General features: G+C 38.4%; 2 protein-coding genes across 3 annotated transcripts; both read left to right on the top strand.

The window, feature by feature from the left end:
- Positions 1–1,798: 1,798 nt before the first annotated feature.
- Positions 1,799–14,749, top strand: LOC147799514 (uncharacterized). The gene is made up of 17 exons (XM_087135584.1): positions 1,799–2,979; positions 3,811–3,890; positions 4,370–4,469; positions 4,773–4,847; positions 5,253–5,415; positions 6,855–6,931; positions 7,426–7,509; positions 10,031–10,101; positions 10,782–10,859; positions 11,400–11,460; positions 11,592–11,667; positions 11,983–12,272; positions 12,554–12,629; positions 12,907–12,995; positions 13,166–13,225; positions 13,424–13,558; positions 13,773–14,749. Exons 1-17 carry the CDS (start codon positions 2,398–2,400, stop codon positions 13,902–13,904), a joined length of 2,229 nt encoding a protein of 742 aa, XP_086991710.1. The 5' UTR covers positions 1,799–2,397; the 3' UTR covers positions 13,905–14,749.
- A 607-nt stretch (positions 14,750–15,356) lies between these two features.
- Positions 15,357–16,678, top strand: LOC147799513 (uncharacterized). Of its 2 annotated transcripts, none has more exons than XM_087136006.1 (2): positions 15,357–15,489; positions 15,830–16,678. In XM_087136006.1, exon 2 carries the CDS (start codon positions 15,901–15,903, stop codon positions 16,672–16,674), a length of 774 nt encoding a protein of 257 aa, XP_086992132.1. In that variant the 5' UTR covers positions 15,357–15,489; positions 15,830–15,900; the 3' UTR covers positions 16,675–16,678. The 2 variants fall into 2 exon arrangements, with proteins under 2 accessions (XP_086992132.1, XP_086992133.1); XM_087136007.1 differs by having other exon boundaries at positions 15,399–15,489; positions 15,883–16,678.
- The last annotated feature ends 686 nt before the right edge of the window (positions 16,679–17,364 follow it).

Raw genomic sequence — 17,364 nt, 5'->3', positions numbered from 1 at the left:
TACATTCATACTACTTTTGCATTTACAACTACTTGACATCATATCCATGTATGCGACTGAGTCTTGAGACGTTCACATGGAATGGTTCCTTGTGTAAACATCAAAATAAGACCTAGGGCAGGGCTTGGCGGCATATTGCAGAGAAAGTAACTGACGGTACAGTTGAAGAAATTTTACTGATGGTCCTCTAGAGGTACAGAAACCACTTCTTACTTACGTGTAAATCCGCACGAGAGCAATGCAATGAGAAACACAGTAATCTCAGCTACATTTCGACCAGCCATGCTGAAAACGCTGTACCCGTGCAGATGGGTATATTTATATTAAGACGTCTTTCCGCAGGGAATTTGCACAGTGCACTGCATGCCGCGTGACGCTGCTTAGTGGAAACGCACCTTGTTCGGTCACAACTTGACTTCTTAACTCACAAATCATGTAAAGTGACTGGTGCTCGGATGAATCCAAGCTTACGGGCAGATGCTGGCAGAAAACCAGCTGAATTGTGGGAAGGGGTTGACTTTGCAACAGTTGAATGGATTTTTAAAACAGTTATAATATCATGTTTGCTGAGAATGTTGCATAAACTAAAGATGTGAACGGCATGCACAAGAGGGGAATTTTGTAAGCTGTGACAAACTGAAGACCATAAATTTAATTTCCTGATTTCCTGATTTGCACAAGACGTGCATGTAAAATCCACGGTGGCTCCAAAATAACAATTTGAAGCAAGATTTTTTTCTTGGCCTCTGGAAACCATACGAAGGTTTTAAAACTGTGTCTATTTCACAGCTCTCCATTTTTTTAAAAGGGGGGTTGCCATAGTTCACGAAGCATTATATATAATTCATGCAATCCGAAAGCAGTTTTTTAAAGCTTGACATTAATGTATCTAACAAACTTCAGCCACCATTAAAAAAAATCGGTTCCTTAAACTAAATTACATCTCGATTACATGGCATCCTGGCAATATTGTAGGTCTACGAGTGTAAAGACAATTTTATATAATTTGTGAAGATGCCCAGTTTTGGCTGAGGAAAGCATTTATAAAACAGTTTTTACTGGCATTCAAACATTTAAGAGATTGTTATACAGGCTTTTACACGGTACGTGTAATTGCATTTGCAGCGTCTGGAAGCGATGGATGCGCTCCACAATAAAATGCACCGTAAAATTCATTGTCAAAGAAAAAGACCTATTGTCACTGAAGAATTCAACAAAGACGGCAGGTCAGGATAAACTTGATTACGGGACAGACACTTTCTCCCTGACGTCTGCAGTACATAACTTGTTCAAAGGTCACATGAAATTTCCCCGTTGGGATAAATAGTTGAATTGAATTCAGGTGTCTATAAGAAATAACATCGATTTTTGAGACAAATTTTGCATACTGTATGGAACTTATGGAGCGATCTGACATTTTAAAATCATTCCAGAAAACTCAAACTCCAAGTTGAAGTCCAAGTTTGAAACTGTGATTTTCGTCCTTTAGAATTAACAGCACATTTGCTGAAAGACGAAATTTGCAATTCGTGTGCCTTTTAAACACTGATTTCATGTTTTGTACTATGCCAATCGCGTTAAATATGCGTCACTCATATACATGTACCATACTTCAAGTCGAACGGATTCAAGCTTCCTGTCAAAATCCCCCTTGATTCCCATTTCCCAGTCATGTATTTATTGTTGTACATAACAATCACATACTTTTTGAAATTCGATGTATTTTTGTCCTGGACGCCACCTAATCTCAGGGATTGTTTCCCAGCGTTGTTTGCCCTCAATTTTTTGAGGGGGGGGGACTTCGCCATAACCCTAAAATACCAGTAGGCCCTACCATTGGGTGATTCGATGAATGTAACCTACTACCCTAGCTTTTCTGAACACACTTTAATAATTACTACAGTATGTACAAACATCTTTGTCATTTAGTTTAGGACCATTGTTGCCAGAGCTCCAACGTCCTTTGGAGAGGTACTCTGGTTTCACAGTGGTTGAAATTGTAGTTGTTGTCTGAGGTCACTCGACAATCCCCTCACCCACTTTCTCTTCACTCCCAGGATGCATTCCGTCGCTCTTATTGTCCTCCCCTTACCTACGTAAACACTTCCCTAGGGTAATTGCGCTGAACAGCCAGCGAAGAAATCTTCAGAACAACATTCTGTGTTTATACAGCCCTGAGTTGACTGGGATGGATCCGTCAAGGGAACCGCTGACTGGTGTGTTGTTAGATTGAAGTACTTTTGTGTACACTGTGTATAAAGTGTGTATAACTTGGCAACCAAAACGGATATCATTTCACAACGGCGCAAGAAACAAAACCCCACAAAGACGCATCATTATTACATTTTGTCCAACTCATGGGTGGCAGCCATGTCAAATCTTTAGTCGTAGGGCATAATGGCTTCGTTGTCAATATCGGACGTCACCTCTACCCTTACGCAGCAACATCAGAACAGGGACTTAACATCTACCAACTCTACTATGAGTCTGGACCGATTTGAGCCACGGTCCCGTCGTGATAGCATGCTAGCTTCGCTGCGCTTATTGACCTCCAACGGCACTGTATCCGAGAGGTTCGAATCCCGTCACCGAGAGCGTCAAGCATTCAACGACCGCCGGAAAAGTGACCCTCGATTCGGGGGCAATAACGTTAAAGGAACCCGTTGTCGTGCACGGAGGGGAAGTCTTCAAGTCTTTGTAGAAGACGTGGCTCCGTTAGAGAAAAGAACTTGCAAGAGGAAAAATCCTTCAGTACCGGACATTCTTGAAGATAGGACAAGTGAATCAGAACCAAGAGGTTCTATAGGCATGCGAAGCGGCCGACGAGCCTCATCCTACAGTGGAAGGGGCGGTCCGTTACACCAGGAAGGGGTCGAATCTCACCACACAGGTTTGGAAACCAGGGGAGGCTTACTAACAGCTGACAACGTTGGAAATACATTCAGAAATCGACTTCAGCAAGCCAGGAAACTTCGACGAGTAGGTCACCTTTTATCTAGGCCTACAACTAATCACTTTGTTCTTTCAATTTTCGAAGCTTACAGTGTAAAAGCTTGATAAGTTTCAAACAGAAAATCTTTTTTTTTTAGTAGCTGGTCTATTTAAGACCACACAGAGATTGAGCCTTTATTAGCACAACTGTAAACAAAAATTGAGCATGCATGGTAAAGCGATCTAAACCTACACACTCTATAACTGATAATGGTATTACTCCAAATCGCACATGGATCCCTATCGGGTAGAAAGACATACATTTCCCAGTAGTTAATCTCGAGTTGTTTGTCTTAGATAAGAAAACCGGCTGCCAAGAATTTAAGGACACCTGAAGTTGTGGAAATTACTGTGTCATAATCCCCCAAAATCTCAAACATTTTGCTTTTTGTAGGATTCGAAACACTTTAGCCATAAGCATTTTTTTTAGCAACTTGAGCTAATAAATCACCGACATCACGAAATAATCCCTCACACAAGTCCAGGTTTGATACATTTGGTGCAACTTTTCAATGAACAATATTGCTGTTTCACGAACTGACACGAAAATATATGCGCGCACTTCGCACACTAACGTGTGATTAAAAAATTTTTAGTTTTCACGAGCTAACACATAATAAAGAAATAGAAATATTGAAAAATATTTGACACGAACCAACTTGTGGAATATAGTAATATTTAACCAAATCATTCGTATTTGAGAAATCAACAAAGGTTTCTTTGCCTGAAAATAAAATTGTCTCTGGACTTATGCGTATTTGTTCGTGAAAACTGGTCCACCCAGCTATTATATTTTTGCCTGATTCTTGGATTTTACAGAAGAAGCTACTCCTCAAGTTCAAGAGTTATTCTCGTCTAATCATCTTTATAAGCAGGCTGTGCAAAAATCATTTTCTGAGGTAATAGTTAACGTGATTATGTAATTTGAAGGTACTTCATGATGACTGTGTTAATTAAAGTCAAAGCGATTTTCATCGTTAGAAGTTACTTAAAGAAGCCCAGAAGACGACAGAAAGACATTTATAGAGACAAGGAAAATACTTAGTAAAATGTAATAGTGTCAACCACGATGCTGAAATTGAATAAACAGAATGGTCATTATACAGACCTCACCCAAAGGTCAGTTTTTCGTCTTTGGTTTGAAACATCATTCCAAAGTGTCCAAATTTTTCGCATCACAATTTTAAGATTATAAATTCGGTTCTGGGTCTGTCAAGATTTTGTAAAAGACAGGCAGTTTCAAAACTTGCTATCCAGGTGAGTAGTATGGACAAGATTCAGGGTTTTCCGGCGTTGTTGCCGTTGAAGCGTTTGTTAAGATCATTGTGTTCACGGAAATTATTCATCATTTTTCGTCGTTTTGACTTTTTCTTGGAAGTGTGGACGACAGTGGTCATTCTCATCGAGGCAAATACTTCAAGGATGGAGAAGAGGAAGAATTGATGTTTGATGTTAGGTACTTCAAGGCACACAAACAGGTAAAATGTCCTGACGAAAAAAAAATCGTCTTTATAATAGAACAACATTTATTTGGTTGTATCAGGGGAGTATGAAATGAAATTTTACATGCAAAAATAATGTATTTAGAGAATATGAGGAAGACTCCAGGTAGATGGTAGGTGTCAAAAGAGAGTTATTTCCAGGAGGCGATATAACTCCATCAAATAGCAGTAAAGGACCCAGATGAAACAAAAAGATCTTATTATAAAGGGCCTGTATTAAACATTGTGCTTGCTTTGTGTTCTATACATTTAGTCTTACTTTTCCATTCATTGTTACAGGCCGGAATATCCGCAGAATGCAGGAAGATTTTGAGTTCACCGTTTAATCAAAGGACAGAGAAAGACAAGTATCGTGTAAGAAGAAATTTTTCTGTTAGTTTTGAAGAATATGTGTTCGACAGTGCTGGTGATCGTGACATATGTCGACGCTTCCAAAGCGCTATAGTAAACCATAATAATGATGTCTCCAGACTTGATTTATTTACGAGTTCACCTTCGCGCTTTCACAGCTCCCAATATAGAAAGGTTTAGTTAATGTTTTAGTTTAGTCTTAATCTTAGTTCTATTGGCCTCACTAAGGCTGGTGAAGAATTTCTGTGAACCCCGCGTCTACAATAAAAAATGGGGAACAAACAACGAATGTCTTAACACTTTTTTATTGTAGTATGTTGTAGGCTGGCCATGAAGAAGTATTAATCTGACTTTCATGTGGACGTCATGTTTGGAGTTAATGCTCCTATCTTTGCATGGATTTTTCAGACTCTGATTGCTTTGCGAAACTTTCCAACCTTTGCCGAGTTTCCACTTGTGATGCAGCAAGAGATTGTCAAGGTTGGATGGTATGAAAAGTACCAAGCTCAGAGGGTTATCTTAAGACAAGGACACAGGCCTCTTAACTTCTATTTCATCATGACAGGCTCAGGTATGAACAAGACTTGAACAAGGTGGAGTCAACAGGTAGTTATGAATCTATACAACAGTAGTCGTAAATAAAAGCAGGTCATTTATTCACCGTTTGTCATGATCAGATGAACATGGAGTATGCTTACCTGTTCATAGGAAACATTTCAACAATTTTATAAAATCCTATAGAACAGTTACCAACAGTTGAACATAAACCAACATGTTTGATTACATTTGTAGTGATGAATAGATTGAAAGAGGTATGTAATAGATTGCTACCTCTCTGAGATAAGACAATTCAAAAGTAACCCTAGAAACTATCGATGCCATTAACTGTTGTGAAGAAAAGGCAGTCATGTGTAATTCTTTTATACTGTAATACAAAATACTGGTCTAAATCCATTTTTTTTCGGACAAACCAACTGATATTGTCAAATGATCACTTAATGATTACAGCACACTTTAAGCAACTATCAACAAATAAAACAGACAACCAATGGGCAGTTTATTATCGAATTTGTAGCCACTCAAAAGACACAAATGATAAAACGAGTCCGCTTATTATCTCCTGGTACATCCTTCCCTCTTGAAAAATTGTGTCTCTTCAAAAACCAACATTCGTTACACTTCAATCAAAAAATGAAGCACTTGCCACCTTTATAATCTTTGTCACTGCGTAATGAAGATAGATTTAATGCAATTAAGGCAGGAATCGGCGGTTAACTATGTCAGAAAAGGTAATTTGCATAGTAATCTTTTCAACTTCATCGGCATCGTTTTGTAACACGAAAAAGGAGGTCTGAATCCTTTTGTCCCAGATAAACAAACTGACATTGTTAAATAGCCACTTAGTCTCTTAATGTTAACAGCATGATATGAGTAACCCGAGACTTCAACTGGCAGTTTGTAATTGCACTTATAACCACTCGAAAGCAGATACTAACATTCTAATCTTTAATCAAGGAAAGATCCACTTGCTGTCTGCAGATGTTCGTCACTTCGTATAATGAAGATTGTTTCCGTACAAATAAGTCTTGAGTCACGAACCATTTCCCGCTACTATAATTGCATTAGCATAGTACTGTAGGCTTGAATATAGATTTTAACTATGACAGTGTAAAAGAGTGTTTTGAAATAAGTAATTTGTATTTATTTTGGTACTAAACGACGGGTACTGTGTTTTGTTCTTCAACACTTCGGACGTGAAATAATTTCCCCCATATTTTGTCAAGAAGTTTATTTTCACAAAGTGGTTTGACATTACAATTGATAACGTTCATGTATCAATCTGTGTTTATAAATTGATCTTTTATTTGTGTATAGTGCAACAAGTGTTTAAGAAACATCGTAAATTGATATCGAACTCATCTTTCATACATTACGTAGGTTGACACTGGAGAGCAACTAAACTACAAGTATTATTTTTATCCCGATTCCCCATCTCTTTTTTGTTCTAAGTAATTGTGCGGGTTCTTGAAGAAGGAAGCGACAACCCACGAACGGTGGTCTATCTCAACAGAGGAGAGACATTTGGGGTAAGTTGAAAGCAATCGATTATAGTTTGAGTGATAAAATGAGCTAAGGCCAATGCATCGATGGTAAAGAAATGTGTTCACATTGCATGTATTGGCAATTTAGAGCAACGAGCATTTGTCAACAACTGAATATTTTCGCTTGGTGCCCAGGAAATATTTTGTGAACAGGAAAAACTAACCAGTGGTCGATAAGAGGTCGTCGCTTGAAGGTGACCTATAGACGGTTTCATGGCTGCCATCTTGCAGGACAGTGCTTTTGTTCCACAGGGTATGCACAACGGAGGTTTCCCTGTGGAACAAAGAGAACTGCTGCCCTTTAAGATGACTACTGTGGAAACCCTCTATATATGGTGCAAACCACGTTAGATGCGCTCTTTTAAATGCCTGCGCTACAATAACATTTGAGATGAGCTGTTCGTCAAAGCGAAGAATATTGGCAAACAGATGGTTTATTCAATGTTTCTGTACTAATAATGATGAATGTGGTCCTGCAGGAGTTAGGTTTGGTGAATCGAGAGCGGAGGAAATCCACAGTCATAAGCAGAGACAAAGTCGAGCTGCTGTGCATTGCCGATGCTGTGAGTAAACCTTGATATTACGCCAAGATAAAGATTCAACATGATAACATGAGAAGTTATTTCCTTCAGGCTGCAGTAACTCATCAGTCTCTTGGACCATGGCAAGGCTGTCTTGACATGCCTTTGTGCTTGTTTTGGCGACACGTAAAATGGCTGTAATAATATGCTTCAAAAATAAAATTCCTCAAATTGCTGTGCCAGCTGTGGTCAAATTGACAACTTGGAGTGAATCTGTCTTTCGAGGGTTCTCTAGCCTGCCTTCCTGGTTGATCAAACCAACAAAACAAACATCTTAAGTGTCAATACGGCACCTTGCATTGATTTGTATTTTGCCAGCCGTTATTTGTCGATCCCTACCAGTTTCAACATGTCGGCTAAGGGCCTCTTTGACAAAATCAATTTCCTGTGCAAACTTTCATCTACATTTTTACTCCGGTTGAAATTGAAACATGCCGTTAAACGAATGTTAACGCTGTGTCTACACGTGTCCTGGCTTTTAGAATATCATCCGTGGAATAAGAACGGAAGTTAAATCTAATGGCAGCAAGTGGGAACGTCCATTGGCAGACGGGATTGCAAAGTTCACAGTAAAATTTTGAACCTTAAAATGCTCGTCCTATAAACTTAAAAGAGCAAATGAACTCTCTTTGTTAGCAAATGGCATCACCTCGTTTTATGTCATGTTAATAGTTTCTTTGTAGCATGTCAATTGGGAATCGCCCTTCGACAAAGTTGAATGCATTACGATTTCTGAAACTTTCCCTGCGAGTGGTCAATGACTATGAAAATAGTTTCATTTTACATCTGTGAAGTAATGACAAACAGATATCCTAATCAGAGATGACACTCCAAAATAAGACTAGGCAGAGCGTGTGCACAATGAAAGGATAGGTCACGTGTTTGCATTGGTCTAATAATAATTTTGGCAGGTATCCAATCAAGGCCCAACTCGGCTGTGAGCTAATATCTTCAAGCTCGCACTGAATAATTAAAATAAAAAAACGGTTGGCCCGAGGTTGTAAAAGGCCTACTTTCGTGTGTGTATGAACTCTTTTTACAGCTCGTTGGGGGGGGGAATAATTTACGTTTCTTTCGTAAAGAGTTGAAAAAAGCCGTTGAAGAAAATGGTGTCGTTGATCTAAAGGTTGCCTGTCATTCAAAAATATTACCGTCGTATGTTAAATGTAGGAAAATACACCCTGGTCCCCAAGCGAAAGGGCAGTCATGAAAATGTACCATTACAGGTAGTACAAACACCGACAGACGTTTTCACAAATCTGTTTTATTTTTAGGATACTTGTGAAATTCTAAATTCAGAAACGAAATGTATTTTAATGTTTACATGGTATGGCTTGCGATCGAAACAAGAATAAAATTATCTGAGTCAAGAAATGGGTGCCAAACCGAAAAATTTCTATCATCATTCAAGTTCATGCAACCATACCAAAAGCCTCTAAAAGCTTACTAAAATCCACATTCCACAGAAAAATACCCCTTGAATATTGAGTCAAAACCAATTTTTATTGGAAGGCCTTTTAGACAAAGTGTAGTCAGGAATTTAGTAAGAACGTGTAATAAGGCAACATTTACGTGCTAAAATACATGGAATCAACCGGCGACCAGAATAAGAAGTCATTTTTGTGGGTCATCATGTCCACAAACAGGCAGTGCGCGCACCTTATATTTCTTTTCAACCAATAGGGTTTCGTGATAGCCAAAGCGTGAGCGCGCTCAACCCGTGAGTCGGGTGCTCCAGCAGAAATGGATTCTGCTTAAATTAGTCTTTACACTGTACTTTCAAAATTTTCAACAAATAAATTTTCAAAATGTTGATATCAAATTTAAACGTTAACTTAGTTTAGTTAAACTAAACGTTTAGTGATTAAGCGTTAAGTTTAGTGATCAAAAAATCACAATCATGAATTACAGGTAAAAATGTAACAAAATAAATTTTCTTGATCTGATTTACTAAATGATATCTTTGACTGTTGTTTTTTTGTGCATACCTATATCTACCGTATAAACACTTTATAATTTCACGTATTTTTCACAACATAAGATAAAATGAAAACAAAAAAGAATCCGAACTTTTCTGTCACCGTTATTGGTCGAGGAACTTTTAAATATCATCGTTTTTATCAGCACGCACGCGAAACATTAAGCATGCGCGTTTTGCGTATTCACCTGTTGCTATTAGAACATGGTGACACGTCTTTCCTTTACGCTTTGTAGTGAAGTCATTAGTCGCTTTGTTATTATTTCTAATATTTAAGTTTCAATGAGGTCACTGTGGCCGTTAAATTGGTAGTTCACACATTCCTTCAAGTTTGTAGCCACAATTTTGTCCGTGCTGCTTTGTCGGATGTTCATGATGCTCCAGTATAATAAACCACGAATAAAACTGCGAGCCGTGAAGCGAGGTAAAATACAGGGCGCCATCACCCGCTCAAGGATGTAAAGTATACCTGTACAGCTGTATCTGTATATAAAATAAACACAAGTATTATGTATTTCTCAATAGGATTACACAAGAATTTTCATGGCTGGCGGGCTTCAAACGCTTCTGGACCCCAACCAAAGTGACTTTGTTCGGTAAAGTAGGATTTTCAAAACTTGAAGCATACATACTATGATCATTATTATCATTGATGCTGCACTAGAAAATTACTGGAAGTGCCATCCGAGATAGAAAGCTGTGGAAGTGCCGTCCGACCTGTTGGAATTCTAACATATTTTATCTCATACAGGATGATGTCATATTACGGGCAAGATATCGACATCCCAATTAAATTGATCATGGGATGAAAACGTCTTTTATACGATAATCTTAACAGGATGACGACATCCTGAAAACAGAATATTGATGAGATAAAGGATGATGACATCTGAAAAATAAGATAAGATACTGTGGAAATTTTAGTAATCCAAATTTAGCATTTGCACATGAATTTGATAAGCAAAGACTGCTGTGTTATGAATTTCAACTTTCAGTGACCACTAAAATATCCTAAATTCCTTTATATTTTCAGAAATATGAGTATGTGTTTATTTTCGCCCAAAAGTGTGTCCTAATTTCGTTCATCCACGGTGACAGTCCAACTTCAACCCTTGAGTCACAGCCATTTCAGTCAGATTCTCTCTTTCCCAAAAGTTCGTCGACAGTAATTGTGATTAAGTACACAACTAAAGCTTGGATGATGACGAATGCTAGTTTCATCAGTCACCATCAGTGCCATCTTAGCAACTTACTGTTTTACCTTTTTCTTCCGCAGAAATCTGAAATTTCTTGAGGGATGGCCGATGCATCTTCTCGCTGAAAATCCAAAGAAATGTGTCTTTTCATATTTCAAGTAAGTTGGTTTACCTAATGGAAACTGTCAATGGTTAACAAACCTCTGCTGAAAACAACGTACAGTGGTACCGCTGGCCAGTGATTTAGCACACTGGGTTTGGGCCGTAAAGGGGGTATTTAATAGCACCCCCAGTTTTATGTAATCGATGCCCTATATGCACTTTCTTCAAGAGTTCTCTTTGTACAACAAAGTGTCCTTTGTTAACGTTGCGCTTTTAACAACTCTGCCATTAAAAGAAGATATGTACCCTTGTTTGATTTTAGAGGGGTAAGTGACGGGTTTTTAAATAAAAGCCTGTTTACCTTTTGGCAAAGATTTTATTTCACATTTTTATAACCTCTTATGACACTGTTACATGACACTGAGTAATCCTTCCTAATTTTATGAATATAAATATTGCATTGCCATAATAAGAGTTGCTAAGATTTCAAAGTGGCAACATCAAAATACTAAGACATCAAAATGAATTGTTTATGCTATTCTGTTCGTAAACCGTTGCACTGGATTCTAAATGTGTGTATGATGTTTATTCACTAGGAGAGGAGACGTTTTGGTGAAGAACAGCAAGAAATCAGACTGGATTCTTATGGTGAAATCGGTTAGTCCAGTCACAAAGCTTTTATGTTTTACGACTTTTAAAAACAAATTGACAAAGTAAACACATTTTGCTCCTCTCAAAGCTGAGAATAATTGTACTTTTTTTAATTTCAATTTTTATTTACATTTCAGGGAAGTTGCTCAGTAATGAAGCTCTTGCACAAGAAGAAAACGAAGGAGCAGAAAAAGAGGAAAGAGAGTAAAACAGGTAAACCTTTCTCATTCCTGTCGACTAGGCTTACAACTCAAGGACGTCGGTCAGTGGTAAATTCAGGGAAAGTTTGTGGATCTTTGAAAATTTGGAGACGTTGCTGAGGGGGCTTCCTTCGACATAAATGGAAAAGTGGAGAAGTAGACAACAATTTTGATAGAGGGATAGGCTCTGACCTAAAGATAAAGGAAATATTCCCCAACTTTTGACATTCTTCTAAGAATTTACAGTGCACGTGACGTGGAACTTAACCGGTGGTTTTTAAAAAGGTTAGCATAGTGATCAGTGACTATTTCTGTAATTTATATGCAGGGGCTCCGGACTTAACCACGGAGGGAAAGCGCCTATCAATCCGCGGATGCACCCTGGAAAACTACCAACAGCGCAAAACCAGAGATGAGTTAGAACATTTTCTTAAAGATCTGAATATTCACGAGGAAGAACCGGATAATCACGAACATCCAAGTGCGTCAAACGTCACCGCACAAAACGAAGCGAAAGAACAGGTTGCACAAATTAACAGTGAAGAAACAAACAATGACGTCAAGAGAGTCTACGGGAGGCGTCCAGATCGGCCCGTGTTTCCATCACAGCACTTAAATGTCAGTGACTGCTTCGTTCTCCCATTTTGTCTTTTAATTATTTTCATGCATTTTAAATAAAAATGTTAGAGTGAATAAAATCAAGAATTAGTAAGAAGCCTTCATTATAGGCTTGTCTTCACTGCAATGACATCATTCTTCAAATAAAGCTAGAGTCTTCGGAATAATGCTTAAATAACCAATAGATTTGTTTACCCTTGTGATTACATTCTTTTCTTAATATTTTCCGTGTATATAATTGAACGACATCAGAAGTCAGATCTCTTGATTTTTTCGTCCAGGTTCATTTATCAAGGCTTCCATCGTACGTGGCTACATCAGGCCAACGAGTGATCAATGAGAACCAACAGACACAAGGTGAATGCGTCTCTGTTGCTCAACAGGAAAAAGAAAACATGAAACAATACACACCGTGGCATATCGACCAGATCCCTTCTGCAGTGAAGACGAATTTTTGAGTCAGTTTGTGACTTTAGAAATTCACCAAAAACACCAAAACCCGCCAAAGACCTTAGTTATGATTTAACTCATCAACAAGAGAATTTTTGTTTTGACTGACCTATTGTTTTCTCTGGTCTGGATATAGCATTTATTACATTGAATGAACATTAACATATTTCCTCCTTTACTACAGATTCCCAACAAGAGAAAAGACATCCAGAGCAAGTGGGACAAAGAAAGACAGTGGCAACCGAAATTGTTGACGAAATCGTAACGAAAGAGGTATGATGGAATATCACAAATTCAAGTGAAATTGTGAATCTAACAAAATTGTCAAATACATTTGTTCATGAAATAGAATTTTCTTTGGTTTGCATTGCTTTTCTATGACATTAGTATTGGCAGTTGTACCTCACGTTTCACAGTTTAAGTTTTCTTTATTTTTTAATCAGGATGACGGCTTTGAACAAATATGGGTCAGAGTTCAAACACTGACCAAGGGGTCATACTTTGTAAGTTCATTGATTCATTGCCTCATTTATAAGATAGTTTATCACGGAAATTATTTTTAACTTTCTTGCATTACATAACAGTACCTCGCAAAAAATGACAAAGTAAATGTAAATTTTCTTTCATGCCCCATAAATGAAACACCACATTCAAGATTTTCCAACATTAGTGATATTATATGATTTTCGTATTTTCAAAAGGGACTCTCCGATATGCTTTTCGATGCTCAGCCAAGTTTCTCCGTAGTAAGTAATGGAGCAGAATGTATCCTTATGTCCAAGAAGTTCTATCGGGAACATGCAACTCCCAGGATGCTGACACGGTTACGGAGAGAGGTAGCTTTCCCTTTCAAAGTATAAAATTTTGAAAATCGACTATTTTGTAACAGGATAAGAACAACACACAGCCAATTTAATTCCACGGAAATTGGAAGCGACATTTTACTGTTTTATGGAGAAGGTTTCCGTCACACTGTAGGTTGAAGATGATATGACTGCTTTCCAAGGAATCTAAGTTAAGATATTTGACCTCTTATTTATAACCTCACAGGAGCAGAGCTACCCTGACGATCAGGAACTGCAGAGAAAGTTAGAAAACAAATTACAGTGGGAGTCGTTTAAAAAGACGCATCTGTTCACATCGCTAAAACAAAGCAAGAAACGAATCAATCTGCAACGATGACAATGTCCAGGACGCGAAATAACAGGAAGGGGTTTTGGTCGAAAGGACCGACTAAATCAAATTGAAAATCGAATTGGATTCAGCACTGTCGACATATAGCTTAGCGTTACTACCATTTGGGGGCACTTTGTACTTATTTAGCATTTGGGATATATGTTAATTTTAAGTGATGCAGAACTGATGCGTGAAAGGATAGTTTTATGAATAACTACTCTCAAACGAAGTTATAAAGGAAAACTTATCATCAACTGCATCAACTTGTTTTGTTTGCGAGTTGAGCTCAAAATAAAGTTTCATTCGATACCAGATACAATGTCCTCGTTGTTCCAACATAAATGATGCTCAAATTGTGCAGTATTGTAACTTGGACCGAGTGCACAGTCTGAAAGCACCAGCATTTTGGAAACGGTGCTACCACCTGCTCTTAAGGGGGGTAAGGATTATTATTATTAAAAATGGGGCAGTCATTTTTGAAAAGTTCAGTTAGTGCCCCCCTTCAGAGAGGTCTGGATAATGTCGGTGGCAGTTAGTTGCAGAAACATACATTTTACAACGGTTTCATATCATAATTTTTTGGTTTAGGGATTAAAGTGTAAAGACGGTCTTCACAAATTGGTTTTGGATGAAGACGGAGTATTTCAGAAATCTCAGGGAACTTTGATGCTTGGCATATTTATAGTGATAAGAAACGCCTGTTTTGAATGTTCATTCAAAACACAGACTTGACCCCAAATCGTACTACAATAAAGAGTACATGGGTGTAAATCCGGGGGTGGTATATATCCCCAAAATTTTTGAACGGGGGGGTGAATAATCCCATCCCTTTTTCGCGGTGAGAAAAAAATAAAGGGGATTGTTAAAAACTTTTTTCCGCGGACTTCCCTGCAACCAAATATCAGTCTCGCCAAAAGGGAAAACAATAAAAAAGCATGAATAGGCCTTTGCCATTCTGAGCCAAGAGTCCTTAGGAATGTCATACATATTACTTGCATACATCTGTATCGTGGACATTGCCCCCATGTATATTGTCATAATGGGTTCGACCCCTCAGCTTTTTTCAAATTTCCATGGCCCGGCAAGTCACTCATGATTCCTCTATTCCCCCTCTTCCTCTTCCCCCACTCCTCCTACACCACCGAATCAATAACTCATCAAATAATGCACCAAGAAGTTCCATCCAAGATGACCCTTTTAAAATAATTGAAATAAGAACTTTAATTTTATGTTCTTTTTCCATGTAAGCAAAAAAAATTGCTTCACAGTTAACTAGCTTTCATTCTGATACAAATTTTGGTTTTCCTTAATTCAATTTGGACAGCCCAACCCAGTTTTATAAGCGATGTATCCTAGGTCAGTCGGTGACTGTCCCTGTTTATTTAAGTACTTAAAACTGATCGTGTGTGCAGTATGTAAATACCATCACAGCAACTGTGAAGTTAAACCCTAATCCACGCTATTAACATTTAAGCGACCCTAGGTCGATGTGTAGTGATGAGTTTACCATTTCACCAATATTGCTGCTATACACTGAAGCAAGGAAGATACTCAGATAGACGCTTTGTCAAGAGCTAGTTGCGTGTGTGGGGTAAGTTGACCGTTTTCCCCTTTTTTGTCTAGCTAAAAAGACAACCTGCAGTGCCTGTAACTAGATGAAAGCCACATAATTGCAGATGTGAGGTGGGTTTAAAGCCATCTCATTATTGAAATTCAATGCTTTTCATCTACAGGTTACCATTACTTTTGTTGTCAATAATTAGAAATTTATAAAGTGATCGACCTAATTCCAACGTCATTTTCTGTTTTTAAAATTCTGCTGTCGGAAATTAAAACTTATTTGTGATATTCCCAATTATTTTTAAGTGGTTAACTCGGCCCAGTCGACACAATGGTGAATGTCTAGCGTTTTCTTTTAATATGTTACTCAGGTTTGAAAAAGCATTCGGGAATTCGCAAAGTGTGCTGTTGGTTCAATTTTCAGCTGCAGTAACATTTCATCATGAAAGTTATCCACTCGGTCGATCTGCCCGAAGTAACCCTGCCAAATAGCGCCCTCACCGGCGTTCAACTCACTGATTACAAGGATTACGATAAGTTCTCAACTTATGAGGCACGCATTCCAGCCAAGTCTACCGTTCCTCTTAGATCACCGGAGAGAGAGAATAGTGTTCACATCTATTACTGTATCAGTGGGAAAGGAACGTGTGGGGAGTCTGGAGGAGATCAACGAGATGTCAGCCCGGACACTGTGGTGGCATTGTCTTTCGATATGACCTTCGAGTTAACAGTGTCGGCGGAGAGCGATATGCGTCTATTTGTAGTCTACTATCCAGACGCCAAGATGGGCTACCGATCGCTGGCTGTAGTAAGAGGTCTGTCTGAGATAGTTGGCACGGACAGGGATATAAACTGGTTAAGCGGTCGTAGCCGGCGATATCTCATTAAACAAGATGGCTTCCCCGTGAGTATTTATAACACGTGGGTTTACCCAAAGACATCTACCCGGTTACACTATGAGAACCACATCGAGAGTGCGTACTTTCTTGCGGGGAAGTTAACATACCAGTGGCAAGATACCAGCGGCGAGTGGGTTCATGCAAATGCAAAAACGGATTGCAATAATGGCACAAACTACCTAATGAATATGCATGACTGTCATGTGCTGAAGAATCACGACGAAGACGCTTACTGCATCTGTATCTTCGACCCTGTTCTTATTGGGGCAGAAGAGTACCAGTCAACAAAAGGCGTATTCTTGGGATACAAGACATGAACCGAGAAATTAAAATCAATATAGGAAAATAATAGCTTGAAATAAAAGGTTGTTCAATCATAGTGAGCCAAATTCAACGTATTTGGTTTTTGTTATAGAATTTAACTACCCATATACTCGAACCGATCATTTTTGCCTTGTTTTCCTGTAATTAGTTTGTATGCCTATGAAAGACTAATTAAGTTATAATACATGCTTTTAAAATTTATGCAACCAGGACATTAACTTCGGCCAAGTTTGGTCAACGGCAATTTGTAAACCACTGGCCAATTTTCCATGACGCCCAATATATGTTCAATGCGCAGGTTACCAGTCAAAATTGACTTTGTCACTGATCGCATTTGCCCTTTTAGTTGGAGCCATTGGCCATAAACCCGTAACAAGTTGTTCATTGGTGAGCTGTCAGCAGATTCTGTCAGTTGATTAGCACAATGTTTAATGCATGATAAATAACCAAATTTAACAATATGATATTCATGCGCAAATGCAATCGTTTTGGTATCCTTGTAAACACATATAGGCCTATATGAGTGTGGAGCTTTCAGTAGCCTGTGCATCACAGACGTACAAGTAATGCAATTTTCACAGACAATTATGCAAATTTCCAATGATGATAATTTACAAACACTGAATTTCACCTAGTTCACCTACGAATGTGTTTTACGCGCGGAAGTTTATTTGCATGCCTGA

Source organism: Acanthaster planci, linkage group LG04 (genome assembly GCF_054643075.1).
Source record: "Acanthaster planci isolate LZ-2023a linkage group LG04, COTS_SCS, whole genome shotgun sequence".
Classification (NCBI taxonomy): Eukaryota; Metazoa; Echinodermata; class Asteroidea; order Valvatida; family Acanthasteridae; genus Acanthaster; species Acanthaster planci.
The sequence above is the reverse complement of the archived record's forward strand: the minus strand, read 5'-3'. Positions and strand labels throughout refer to the sequence as shown.

Excerpts from the sequence above, each read along its gene's own strand:
- LOC147799513 (XM_087136006.1), top strand. The coding sequence starts at position 15,901 with ATGAAAGTTATCCACTCGGTCGATCTGCCCGAAGTAACCCTGCCAAAT.
- LOC147799514 (XM_087135584.1), top strand. The coding sequence starts at position 2,398 with ATGGCTTCGTTGTCAATATCGGACGTCACCTCTACCCTTACGCAGCAA. Across the intron at positions 3,891-4,369 it reads TGCAAAAATCATTTTCTGAG|TGTGGACGACAGTGGTCATT; the intron begins GTAATAGTTAAC and ends TTTTCTTGGAAG. Across the intron at positions 13,559-13,772 it reads TGACACGGTTACGGAGAGAG|GAGCAGAGCTACCCTGACGA; the intron begins GTAGCTTTCCCT and ends ATAACCTCACAG.